The sequence below is a fragment of the Stegodyphus dumicola genome, chromosome 6, assembly GCF_044657685.1.
Source record: "Stegodyphus dumicola isolate Sdum_Otavi_A_Nest chromosome 6, ASM4465768v1".
Lineage (NCBI taxonomy): Eukaryota > Metazoa > Arthropoda > Arachnida > Araneae > Eresidae > Stegodyphus > Stegodyphus dumicola.
In genome coordinates this window covers 175,590,971-175,605,801 of record NC_140773.1, presented here as the reverse complement: position 1 = coordinate 175,605,801, position 14,831 = coordinate 175,590,971, and the positions used below count along the sequence as shown (strand labels likewise).

At 34.2% G+C, this 14,831-nt stretch overlaps 1 protein-coding gene across 1 annotated transcript in view; it reads left to right on the top strand.

Annotated features, from left to right (window-relative positions):
• The window catches only part of LOC118198469 (uncharacterized), a 281,839-nt gene extending 270,738 nt beyond the window's left edge, over positions 1 to 11,101 (top strand). The window contains exons 6-7 of the mRNA XM_085819191.1: positions 8,505 to 8,578; positions 10,803 to 11,101. Of these exons, the coding sequence (XP_085675317.1) occupies positions 8,505 to 8,578; positions 10,803 to 10,980 (252 nt within the window). The 3' untranslated portion in view covers positions 10,981 to 11,101. The remainder of the gene's footprint in view (positions 1 to 8,504; positions 8,579 to 10,802) is intronic.
• The last annotated feature ends 3,730 nt before the right edge of the window (positions 11,102 to 14,831 follow it).

The following is a 14,831-nucleotide window of genomic DNA, read 5'->3' as shown; positions in this document are numbered from 1 at the left end:
GTCATCTTTAGGAGGTTTAAAGGGTGAATTGTATTCCTTTAAGTTCAATTTCTTTTGTAAAAGTTCATAATAACGCACTAATTTCTCACGATCGTCAACTGAACTGTTTAAAATATGCATCATGGCTTTATCCAATTCACTTAACTGTTTATCAGAAATGGTATGCTTTGTCATCATCTCTTCTGGAACTAACACATATTTCTTAGTGAACTCCATTGATTAGTCCTGTAAGAACACTGAGAGCAGCAGGAATCAAAACGTTTAGAAAACCTCCTTTTTGTAAAATTAATTTTCGTTTCTTCACAAGAGAAATCTTACGATTTCCTAATTTTCGTAAAGTTGTTTTATGCTTACAGAGAGACTTCTTTTGTTGCTCTGACAATGGAACGTTTCCTTTGAGTATGTTTAAACTACATTCGCATATAGCTTTTATGCAATTGATATTAATTTTCTTTAATAGCTGTTTCCGTAACTTTAACGGACAAATGTTTAACAGCTGTAACTGTCTTAGCTGTTTCTTGACCAGCGTCATTTTATAAAATGATGATGCATTTTATAAAGCTGTTGTTTTTATTATTTTTTAATAATGTTTCATTTGATAAACATACTGTACTTGGTTAGGTAAAATTTGGGTGCGTAAACGTAATTCTTCCGGAGTTTCACTGCGCAGATCAATGAATAAATAAGAAAAAGGTTTCTTGGTTGCATCTTCATATACTTCTTGAAAAAACTTTAAATGACGCGGAAAGAGCTGTTTTCCTAAATGTACGATTTGACTGACATCTCTTCTGTTTTTACACAAAATCAAATAGTGTGCATTTAAAGTCACTTCACGCATTTCTTTTCCCTTGTGAAAAAAGTTTTGTGTGATAAAAATAACGCTTAAATTTAAATGATGACTTCCTTTTGTAAATAAGTTAGTCAGACGTTTATCATTCCCACACTCGCTCATCAAATCGTCTATGATGAATAATGTGTTGGAACCTAAATATTCTTGATATTTAATTGGTAAACCTTCGACAAAAGTAACATTCGGTATATCATTATACAGAGGTTGGTAAATTCCATAACACCATACTACTTTATTGGGAATCGTTGAAAACATTTCCTCTTTATACTTTAACAGTTCTCGTACAAAATAGGTTTTCCCACATCCAGTGGGTCCCGAAATCACCATTGTGAAAGGATGTTGTAGCTTTGGAAATTCCATATTAAATGAGACAAGACACATAATGTATAAAGTTTAAATGTATTTATTGATAGAAAGAAGATCTTACATGAAATTTCTTGATTACAAAATTATATACTTTAATATCATTAGATATATGTTGAGGTATGAAAGATAACAATATATCATTGAGAGATTGTCCACGACATTTACAATGTAAATAGTATATGCAATATTGACCACATACTGCTGTTACATTAGTTTGGAGAGTCATCGAATTAAAGTCCATCTGTGGAAATCGTTCTGCATACTTGGCTATCGGTCCAGGAAAATAGGATGGGTCATGTCCATAGGAATCGAAAAATTCTAAATGCTGTGGGGATGAAATGTAAAAGGCTAACCAGTGACTACCGGATTCAGATGCACAATCTACATTAGCTATAAAGCAACTTGGATATTTCTTGATCTCGATAGGGAGTCGATCACTTGCAAAAACTCCCAGAAATGCTTTTCGTGTCTTTGCATTCTGAGAGAGTGCTCTGTTTATTTCAAGGCTGTCCATTGCTTAATTAGCAAAATCGCATAGTACATGACGAGATTTTGTTATTTCAATCACGTTTTGAAATTCTGCATAGACTAGCACCGAGAGAGTCACAGAGAGAGCTTTAGCAAATTTAATTTCTACTCGCAAATTGCCTTGATGCTGTAAGTTAAAATGAGATCCATCACACATATCTGGAGTTAAATCGAAAGCATATAACACATGTCCTTTCACAAATTCTTCTCGAGATAAATAGATGCCTTTGTCGCGATTAAATCCAGAAAATAAACTGTGGTAAGCACGCACATAATGATTAGATTCGAAATCAAGGTCCATTGGTTTACATGGAACGGGTTGTCCATCTACATAAATCGATATAAAGTTGACATGATGATGAGCAAACAGAAAAGGATTCATTGAATATTGTCCATTCATTGCAGCATTTTCTACACAAGTAATAATGACTCGCTTGGGCATCAATCCTAAAAATACATTATCTTGCATAAAAGACCAACTTCCCTTAGATACTGAATATGTTTTGCATAATACTCGATCTATAGGGTATTTAGCAGAACTTTTTTCCAACGCTTTTACATGTCCGAGGGAGACTCCAGGGTTTACTTTTACTTTTCTAATAAACAAAGAAGCATGATCCAAGATCACTTTATAATCGGCATCTTTCTCAGTAGAAACTAGACAGAAAGCAGATTTACTACGCACCATTTTAATTTTCACATCAACTAAATTTAACATGAGTCGATTTTGTTGAAAAATGTCACAATGTAATTGTCCTATCAAATCCACACTTTGACTGTTTTTTATAAGTTCACCGCGAGCTTTTAGTCCAGCATCCGCATCTTGAGCTAAGACATCTATTTTATTAGGTGAAGTGTCTTGGAAAAATCCTTCGCAGGTGAGTAAACTTTTCTTTGCATCTTCCCCATAATTCAATAATGTTTCGATGAAGGCTCTATAAGGATAGGTATTTGTCGCTGATGAAATGTTTCTTTCATTTAAACTTACATCTACTTGCGAAAAGAGAAAATGTAAAAATAAATTTACAGGGGCAACCGGTTCTTTGTCTGTTAGATTGGATCCGTCTGCCTTAACTACTTTAACTTTCACGTGTATATAAGAAGCAGCTAGATCAATATAGTCTTCACCACTGCCAGAAATATTAAATTCGATAGGTCCTCCATCTCGTATATTTGCGAGAGGGTGATATTCCACAAACTGTCCTTTTTCTATAGCTGTTTGGTAGGAGGAATGGAAAATAAATCTAATTCAGATTTGACGCAAACGGGAGAGTCTCGATGAATATACGAAGTCATACTTTTTTTTAAGAGAAAATATCCTGTGCTTTCACCTTCTTTGATCGGTGAGAAATGGTACGCTTTTTCCTACGTTTCTGCTTTTTATTAACTCGTCCAGAACCAATCATGTTCTTCACTTTAGTAGCAGCTTTATCTGTTAATATATTTCCGGCTTCTTTCAGTCGACGCTTAGCAGCCTCTTTTACATCTTGTCCTTGTGATACATCATTTAACAAATTCAGTCCACTATGCCATACTTGTTTTCCAATTGCTTTGGCTCCTGATTTAATAAGAGGTACGGCAGCGCGAAAGAAGGATCTGAATAGACCCCCTAATCCGTATCCTCTCTGATAAAGATTACCTTGATAATAATTCAATCCATGTCCTGTTTGTTGTACATAATAATCTTCAAAAGATTTTTGACAACACTGATAAAGTACATACATTATGACAAGTATTTTTGACGGAAATGAAGTTTCACGTATGACCTTCCTCGTTCAAATGGCGTAAATGCTCCCATATGCGTTCTTATATCGATTTCCAAAGTGTCTATCATTTTCCGATTCACAGGTAAATAATGAGGTCTATCAAATAGTGCACTCACCACTTCTCCATCGCTACCAGTTACTCTTACAATTCGAAGAAGAGGAGCTAAAACATCTCCTACGATTTGAGGTTCTACAATATCCGTATATATCATTAATACACGATAATGTGCACAGGGGTCGGCTGCAAAAGGACTTTCTACAACAGTTTCGGAACTATCATCTGTAGATGTAATTTCCATAGGTTCAAAACCTAACATTTGTGCTAACCCATCATGTAAAATCACTTTAGCGTTATTTTTCACTTTGATTTTCACTCGTTTTGTTACTGGGTTATAATTAAATATTATTTTGTTTTGATGTTCTTTAATATAAATAGCTTTTAAAATATCAGGTACTGTTTCATAACATCCTGGAGGTAATCTACGACCTAACATTTCACCATCTTTCTCTAAAACAAATCCAATTAAGTTATTGTCTGCATTCACATTGTGCCATGTGTGCGGATATAGCAATTCAACCAAACCAACTTCCCACATACCTTTTAATTCAATGGGAACAGGTAAACGTGTTATAAAATGTGAAATTTTATTTTCGGGGAAATAATTCATAGAGCTATCGCTCGGAAGTGTTACGTAGAAACTCATTTTCATAAATGATTCGGATACAGTATTTTCTCACACTTTATATCGAGAGTAAATTAGAAGCTGGAATCCATTGATTGAATTTGTCGGGATAACCGCGATATTTTACAAAGTATTCTGTCTGATTTTTATGTATACGTTTCTTTAAAATTTTTTCAATGCGATATTCCTCTTTCAGTCTCACTTTCTGCAACTCTTGTGCATAAAACGTTCCTTTTACTGAGTCTCCAAGTAAATCTTTAATTCTATACACAGCTGGATGTCTTTTAACACACTCTGTCACCACAAATAGTTCTTCCGTCCAATTGGTTTCATAGCCTTTTTCGAAAGTAAGCTTTAGTTTGGAAACACGTACCACATCTCCTACAGCGAATATACAGGGTGATTATAATTAAAGTTTAAGTTTCAAAACGCTATAAAAAAAGAAACACTGATGAAAATGATGTGAAATTTGAAAGGAATGTTATTGAAGAAGGCGGAAAGCGTATGGCAGAAGAAAAAATTTAGTTTCAAAAGTTAGCAACAGATGGCGCTGTAAGCGGCAAAATCACGACGAGAAACGAGAAGCGATTCGTAAAACAATGGCTAAGGTGGAAGTTACACATTAAAATGCATTGACAAATTAGAACTGTTGAATAATTTTATTTGCATGACTATACATATCACATCGAAAGGGACAAATCGGTTTCAAGAGTTTTGCGTTGACATACCGCATAAGAACCATTCATCAAAGAAGTTCGGAACTGTCGCGAGACTGGCACAAAACATGTTCAATATGGTGTTGTGTGCAACAAGTTGAAAGCGACAAACAGCATGTTCCACAACGGATCGCAGTGTCTCCGGGGTGATGTTCAGAATGTGTTGCGAAATGCGTGCCTTTAATTCCGCTAAATTTGCAATTGGAGCACGGAACACAACATCCTTCAGATATCCCCACAGCCAGAAATCACACGGAGTAAGATCAGGCGATCGGGACGGCCAGGCTGTAGGGAAATGACGGCTGATAATTCGAGCATTTCCGAAATGGCGCCTCAGCAGCTGCTTCACGGGATGTGCAATGTGCGGAGGAGCGCCATCTTGCATAAAATGATTTCATCCACACATCCACGCTGTTGCAGAGCTGGAATCACGTGGTTGCGCAAAAGAGACGCATACCTCTGACCAGTGACGGTTGCAGTAACAGGACCGGAAGCACCCGTCTGTTCGAAAAAATATGGTTTTAGGATAAATGATGCCGTAAAGCCACACCATACCGTGACCTTTTCAGGATGAAGTGGTACGGGGTGCGTTGCCAGTGGATTTTCTGTTGCCCATATTCGACAATTCTGGGTATTCACGTATCCTGTCAGATGGAAATGGGCTCCATCTCTCCACAAAATTTTCCACGGCCATTCATTATCCACTTCCATGTGAGCCAGGAATTCTAACGCAAACGTCTCCCTAGCTGTCAGGTCAGGCGGAAGCAATTCCTGCACATGGCCAATTTTGTACGGATAGCATTGCAGGATGTTTCGTACAATTTTCAGCACCGTGCTCGTAGGCCTGTCCAATGTTCGTTCAATTCCTCGTGCACTGCACGGTTGCACACCACCGGCCGACCCCTCCTGTAATGCTGTGGCCACTTCTTCAACTACCGTCGAATGCACTCGTTTTCTCCCTCTACCAGATTGCACATCAAACGAACCTGTCGTTTCGAATTTTTGCATCATTTTCTTTAGACCTACGACACTCATTGGACCAACGCTTTCTTTTATACCCTTCAGTGTCCTAAATTTTTGCAGAGCTACTCTTGCACAATCATCATTCTTGTAATACAGCTTTACCAGCAGACCGCGGTCCTGCAGTGAAACACCCATGGCGAACGTCTGAGACGCGAAATGAGGAACAGCCTGGTACCTGGCGGCTTTATAACACTGAAATTTAACTAACATTTTAATTTGCCTTCTTCCGCTTGCAGCGCCATCTGTTGCTAACTTTTGAAACTAATTTTTTTCTTCTGCCATACGCTTTCCGCCTTCTTCAATAACATTCCTTTCAAATTTGGCGTCATTTTCATGAGTGGTTCTTTTTCTATAGCGTTTTGAAACTTAAACTTTAATTATAATCACCCTGTACATTTAGAAACGTTAGAAGGATGATCTTTATACAAGGTAAACCATACATCACTCTCATTTTCTGAATTGACTTCTATGGGAGCTCGCATTATACTTGAATGAAAAGTAGCATTATAACTTTCTATTAATTTGTCCAAGATATCTACATATTTATATGTATTTCGAGTCGTAAAGTATTTCCACATTTTTGTTTTCAAAGTGCGATTAAACCTTTCCACCACGGATGCTTTAGTAGTATTGAATGTACTGAAAAGTTTAACTTGATTTCTTTTTAAAAATTTTATAAACACTTTATTTTTAAATTCGGTGCCCTGATCCGTTTGAAGGAATTTTGGTTTACGTTGACTCATTATTTTTTGAAACGCTTTCACAATATCTTCTCCCCGCTTTTGTTTCAGAGGAATAGCCCATGCATATTTGGATAATATGTCAATACAGGTTAATATATATCGATAACCATCATTATGATCACGTAAATGTGAAACATCCACTAAATCAGCTTGCCATTGTTGATCTATAGAATACACGATTACTCTATTCGTTGGAAATTTTCGGCTAATTGGCTTGTGAAGCGTGTACGCATCTATTCCCTCTAACCATGTTTGAATCTCTTTCCTGGAAACTTTACCTCCTGCAGCACGATGTAAAGCTTCAACACCACCAAAACTTGCAACATGAGCCGGATCCTGATACGATAAATTCATATTCATAACCTATTGAATTATTCTTTATATGGATAATGATAAGTTCCCACTGTCGTTAAGACGTAGCGTAAAATCAATAGGAATTTTATGAAATTCTGTAAAAATATAGATGGATGATAAAATAACACATAAAACAGTGTATAAACACATCGCAACGGTGGCTTCTCCTGGAGCAGGCATAATTGCAATTGATGAGCTGATTCAAATTCCATTTTCTTATATAGGCTTTTTTACCATTAATCTGAATGTATCCCGTCAGCTTAGTGGTTAAAATCTTCAAACTACTCAGCTGGTGAGATATTTTGTTTCAGGGTTCAATCCTATATTTTGAATCATAGAACATTTAAAAAAATGAAACTTCTAAAATAGATTATTTTCTTTTTTCATCCCTAGAGGACGCCATAAGCAATTCCTAAATACATTATTTTCTTTTTTCGTCCCTAGAGGACGCCATGACTCCGTTGCCAAATTAAAAAAAACTAACTTTTAATGAAAAGCAGGAGGTCTATAACTCAATCAGTAGTCTACGAACAACTCAACTCCACTCGAAACCACGCCTCCTAGTGTGATGACGTTGCCTTTGGCCCCGCCCTCTGTGATGTCATTGACCACGCCCCCTGATCCACTGATCCACCTGTCGCAGAACCCCCATTTTCTATCTACTAACAAGTTACTAAAGCTAGTAATTTGGAACGTGATGAGATTACAATTATTTTATTTAACTTTGAAAAGTTGAATTTTTTATGCAGATAGTAAAGTACTCTCAAGGACAAAACTGTCTGCATTACGACATCGTTATCTACGATGACATTTCTGTGTCGCAGGCAGAGATTATCGATGGAGCCCATTAATGCATTATAAGGAAACCTAATTATGCATTTACTTGCATTAAGTTTTTGACAACTATTGTATTTGGCATCTCACTAAGTCTAATGCCTCAAAAAGCACCTGCACAACCACTTATTAATCCGATTCTTTGTACACTGAGAATTAAAGGAAAAGTGTCTAAACGGTGTACATAGCATACAGTTTTAAAAACGTCTTTTGGTAATTATGTTAATAATATCAATATTTATAAAATAATAATCTTTGCAAATAACAAAAAACATATTAATTGCCGAAAAAGAGCGCAGTTAAAGAACTTTGTTAAAAATTTTTTGGGAGTTAAAACTATACCAAAATAGGGTAAGAAGTATACGTCTTTAAATGGCTGATTTCTTTACATTGGAAAACATTATATACCTGCCAAGGCAAATGAATGATCTTGTGAAGCTAACAACTTCCTATATAAGGCGTTTATTTTAACCAACACGATTTTTGGCATGTCCTGAAAAAATAATTGTTCTCTGAAGCGTTAGGAAAACTCTTTTTAAGGAGAATATTTTGTCCTAAATTTCTAATTTAATTTTGCTAAAATGTATGTAAATGTTGAATTCATATTTTGCAATAATGTAACTTAACTATTTTAATTACAGACTAAGCCGCGGGCGGTATACTATCCTGCTCCCAGAACTAAGAATCTGATTAGCGTGTCAGGGGCTGGAGACTGGTATGTGACTGCTTTTCTATTCAAGTTTATTATTATTTTTCTTATTCTAGAGTTTGTTTTTAACTTAGTTTTTGAAATACCAGATGCAAAGCATGAAGAATTCTGAATGGATGAATTCAGGGATTACAGCAGCTTCTAAATTCTTTCAACCGTCAAGAAGAGATTCTCGATCTCATTTTCATTCACCGTGTCATTATGCCTTTATTTTTGACATGATTCTTGTTGTATTCCAGTACGTTGTGTGGTTTGCTCTTCGCCTATTTAAAATAAGAGTTAACCGTTAAGGGTGAACATTAGCAAAATTTTGAAAGCTGTTAAAATATTTTGATATGCTGACTTGGCGGCTGTCGGCTGTTTATCTCTATCAGTTACTGGTCGACATTGAACAAAATCAAATTCGTTCCAAAAATTTTTTTATTATTATTTTGATTTTTTTCTATTTAAACATGTGCCTTACGGCAAGAAATTTCCGGATATGGTTATGAAAATGAATACTTTTATTCAATATAGATCCCTCAGATTTGCAACTTAGTGGCATATCTTAATTGGGGGAATGACATTATAGATAGTTGTCAAAATAACGCAATCACACTGTGGATAAGGGGTTCATTTGTTTCCTGAAGAACGAAACTACCAAGAGAATTCAGAAAATAGCAATAGAACAACACATAACATACATTGTGGTAATGTTGTTGTTGTGAGTTGTCTCACTTGTCTGACAGTAACATCAGAACAAGCCCACGAAATTCATTGCGGCAAGGAGTGCAAGACTGCGTCGGTCGTTGGCAAGAGCCTTAAGCACTATGTAGGTACTTTGCTCAGTTCCGCCTCCATTAGTGTTGATGGAAACATCTCGGGGGCGGGACGAGTAAGAGGGTCTCTCACCCTTCTTCCTCTAACACCAAACTTTCGAGAGGACTTTTGGCTGGCCCCATTTAGGCTACCCTGTGCCTCACATACACTCTACATTTACAAACGTTAACGCCTTTCCCGGGCCTTTCGGTACGGCAGTCAGATATGGTTATGAAAATGGGATTAAGTCAACAGAATGAATTCTTATAGTAAATATATGCTTTGGTTTATAGAAAACATAATTATGACCTTGTATGCGCAAATTCAATGTCCGCGGTTGACCATGGTCAAATAAAAGCTTTGAAAAATCGAAAAAATAAATAAATTAGAAAATGCGTGCAAAATGAGAATTTTCTGCAGCTTGGGGAGATATAACAGCCCAGGTATGTTCACTGTAACATTTCTCCAAACAAAACCACAAATTCGCATTTGCAATTCTAACATATAATTCCTTACTTCTTTAATCAAAAACATCACTTTTATTGTTCTGGCATACTTTGAAATTATACCTGATATAAGCGCAGACCTTTTTACATGACTGTGTTGCCTATTGAAGATAATGCTACCTACAAAAACAGTGGATGAGAAGAGAGCGTCATTCCTTACTTTCACATACATGTGGATGCCTCTACGAAAGCATACCTCGTTAGGCGTATAGCCCTCATATGCTTCGACATATTCAAATAACCTTAATCGTTTATGCTTCTAGAATATCTTAATGTAATAAAATCCTATAACTGTAATTGTTCCTGTCCATTTGCAACTATTATTCTATTTTTTCCTCCTTCGTTTTACATTTTGGAAATCTGAATTTCAGAAGTAATTTTAATACAGCCCTATTTGTCACCTTTCCAATTCTTTAATGTAGTACAAATGAATTCCGCCGTTCTCATTGTGAATTAAAGTCTTTTAACTCCGCATTAAAGTTAACAATAAGAACTTTTGAATTTCTTTTACAAACACTTAAGTTTTTTAATCTTCCTCGAACATCAATGTGTTACGATTATTCTAAATATTTCTGGACACCACATGGATTATAAGCAAAATGAATGATTTTCACTACGATATTTCACTTCATCGTACACACTTATTCATACATGTATAACTTTTCATCGATGACTATTTACATTATTTATATCTACTACTTTCAATTGAAATTAATTAAGTGCATGAGTTAAATACTGTTTAAACTACCTCCCATAAGTTAAAGACTTTTTTAAGATGTATTTTCATATCGTAATATAAAATGCATATTTTCACAAAAACATCAATGCATTTCCAATAATCCCCCCAAAAATGTGTTACTACTTTATTTAAATTACTTATTTCCATAATAATTACAGTTATTTTTTATATCTTTTTTCAATTCCAGTTTTGCTGCGGGTATGATTGCAAGCATCGTATTAGGCTTGGAACCGAATCACTGCATCTATGCCGGGCAACGTGCAGCTGCACTTTCTCTGCATTCTCATCTCGCCGTTCCGGATACACTTAATTCGGATGAAGTTTTTAATTTCCAAGAACCGATCCAAAAGAGAAACATTCTTTAAAAAAATTAATTTAATTTGAATTTTAACTATGCGGATGCATTCCAGATATATTTTAATATTGTTCTGTTTTTCTGTATGAAATATTTTTCTATGCAAATAAAGTATTTTTTATTCTTTTTTACTGCAGCAAGTAATAAAGATTAATGATCTTTTCTGTATTCTAAATTAGCTAAGTAATTCATTCTGAAAGAGAGTTATTGAGACTGAGCTCAAAACTTATTAGAAAAATTGCTCAAAATTTTAATTCCATAGTGGCGAATGAGAAAGGAAGACGACGGGTGAGCTTTTGAAAATTATGTAATCCTAATGTGCACGTCTCAGGGTGAAAAAAAAAGAAAGTGATTTAAAAAAATTATTTTTGTAAAATAAGCTTCTACTTAAAACTCATAATGAACTAAAAGGAGAAAAATAATTTATCTTATAATTTAATGGGAAGAAGAGATTAAATAATCCTCTTTACATAACCCATCTACAATATCATATCACGAAAACTAAAAGCATGGGACGACCTTGATAAAGATATGAAGATAATGGCTTGTACTTCTGACAATGGAGTTAAATTTTATTAATATATTTTGTTATTTAGGCACCTATGATTTTATTATTCTTGATATAAAATTCTAGATTAATTTTGCAAACAGAATTATTGAATTTCTTGCTTCCATTATAAATTATTTTTCTCCTTTTCGTTCATTAATCACTTTATAAACTTTAAATAAAAGCTTATTTTATAAAATCATCTTTTTAGTCTCAACGATACATTAGCAATCAAACTATTCAATTAAAAGTCGTTTCTCAACAATGAAAAATCACTTTTACTTTCGACAGTTTTGTTACGTCAGGGGTTCACAACTCCTGGGTACTAAAGGGAGTTTAACAGTTTCAGAGAGACGACGATAGCTTGTCAACCTTTTAATTCCCTGTTATGTGTTTAATTTTAGTTTATTTATATAAAAACTGCTTTTATACAAGTTTTGGTATTTATCAATATTTTCTGTACTTTTAGTTACTATTTAATTTTTAAAACACAAATAAAAATAACCCAAACTGAAATAAATGTATATGCTTTTTTCTTCGAGTTTTAGAAAGGAGGGATGATCGTATAGAAATGGTGAAAAGAGGACATGAAGCAAAAAAGGTTAAGAAGCATTGGGCTACGTCAAATGATCTAAAAAATCAGCGATTTTGTCAAAAAATCAGAAATTATGTTAAAAATCTCATAGAAATATAATATAAAGTTTCCTTTACCTCTGTCCGATGATTTAATAAATAAATAAAATCAATTTTAGAAAAACGTATATAGATGCAAGAAAAACAGTATGATGCAATGACAACGTAAACTTGAAACTACGTTTCGTGGATTCCCAAGGAAGAAGCAACACTTCCACTTCTGTATCGCTTAAAAAATTGTAGAACATCGCCCAATTATCATTCGTGTTTTAAAAGAGGACGAAAAGATAGTTTCATTATGTGTGATAATTTCAAAATTTTGTACTTGATATATTTTTAGATGTTGAAATTTTAATATTATAAACGTCACATAGTCTAAAAAATCGAACAGTTTTAAAAAATGTGCCAACAATTTTAAAATTAAGTTAAAAATTTCATACCGATTTCACTGAAAGGATCTTTTTCCGACGCATTCAATAGTACAAATAGTAAATTTCTGATATACTTAATTTGTTCGTAAAACAAAAATATATGCGAAAAATCGTTTGTGCATTAAACTTAAAAAGAAATCTAAGATGAATTTTGAGAAAATCGCTTCACCGCATCGCATTGTCATCCGCAAATAGTATGTGAACAATATTTGAATTCCATAGCTTATCAGAAAGTAGGTTAAAAATCAATAGTAAGATTCCACTCATAGTGAAACACCGAAACTAAATAAATTGTAAAAATGGTAGCTAGTTCTCCCCCCCCCCCCTGTTTGTGTAATAACGAATTGTGGAATAAATTTTCATACTGTTTTCCAACAAACATTCCGTTACTTTTGTTGTCTACTCACAAAAGTGATTTACTGATTGTTTTATGGGAATAATTTTTGTCATTTACCATAAAACGTTATTCAGCCAAATCATTTTATCTCTTTTGAATAACATGGTATTCCTTTTATTTCCTCACTTTGCGATGTTCCAGAAGATCTTAATTATTCATTGATTACATGATTCATAGATACGCGTATATTTAATAAGTTTTTTTTTTTTCTTCTCTTTTCAAGGAATGAAACTCCGCTTAGCAATAGCAATAAAGCCTAACGTGTGAGAGGGAAGACAAATGATTTCTGCTCTGTTTTAATATTTATGATCATGTAATCACGCTCATGTACTACCCTTTAATCTTTTTATATTTAAGAGCAGCAGCTATTTGGAACGCCATATTAATTACATTTCGACGAGATACTTCTTCTTTCCTAACTGCTGTTCACCACTGAATCGTATCTTACATGAACTGACAATTTGCTCGTAAAAGTGAGTCGCCTTTGTTGCAAAAAATGTGCATTTTGCATTTTAATATTAACTAAATAAGAAATTACGAGCAGTTTCCTTGATATGCTGCATTTTTCTCACAGTGAACTTTATTTTGAATTAAAAAAATTGCAATGGAAAGGCTACAAATTATTTTATCATATTATCGTTTTTAAAAGTTTTTTTCATCAGAGGCAGAAATGCATACAAATATGCAAGAAATAATATTCAAAATAGCAATTTCTATTTTTTTCTTTTAAATTGCTTGAAAACACACTTCATAGCAGTTTTAAAGACATGATGCAAACATACTTTTGGATGCAGCATTGAAGAAAAAAATAATCAAAAGACAAATCCGCTATAATAAACAACTTCTGACTACGCAGTTTTCGAAAATGATCAATATCGGTTTTAGAAAAATAAAACAAAAACTTAGATTTCTGCTTAAGAGAGAAAAGGTTTAAATATTAAGTATTATTATTATTGTGACTTCTTGCCGCACATTTTGTATTCTCACTTCTCTCCGCACTTTAGAACTGCAATTATTATCCTCGTGCAAAGAAGCCTTGTCCGCCGGTGGCCGAATGCGTAAGATTGCTAGAAATGAAGTTCGAAGAGATAGAATATAGAGTTTGAAGTGGTTTCGAATACCTCCGACCGAACTGGTTGCAGAATGCTTTCGTAGTTTTCTTTTCGAATAATTTAAGTCAGATTTCCTTATAAAGTGTTTCACGACGGGCTTCCCTTCCCATAGCCGTTTTGGACTTTGCCGCATGTCATTGAACAGAGAAACAAACAAACGAGTGGACTCGAAAATATAATAATTCGTGGCACAACGATGTTTCGTTTCTTTGCGAGATTGAACAACTATTTTAGCAATCAGATTTAGGAAAATATTAAATATGTCTTGAAAGGAAAATAAAGTTTACACATTTAGCAGCGGCTATTTTAAATACATCTTGGGGCAATGCTTAAAGGTTTACAGCAGAGTTTCTTAAATTATGGGTCGCAAATCAAAATTTTGGGGTCGCGAAAATGGAATTCGATAGTTGAATTTTAAAGAAACTGCATTTCATAAGACTTTTAAAGAATTACATTAATTGAGATTAATGAAATTAGACTTTTAAAGACATTATATTAACTGATATTAATGAGATTAATTACCTGTTGTATAGAGTGCAAAAGGAATTTGTAAAACTATCTAGCGATTCAAACTTAAAACTTGAGTTTTCATAAAAATCCTTGATGAATTCTGGATTGGAGTTAGAACTAAATTTCTCACTATTTCTGAAATATCATTAAATGTTGTTCCCTCATTTAGCACCACATATTTTTATAAACCTACTTTTTCAGCTTTAACGCTAATTAAAACCAAATATCGTT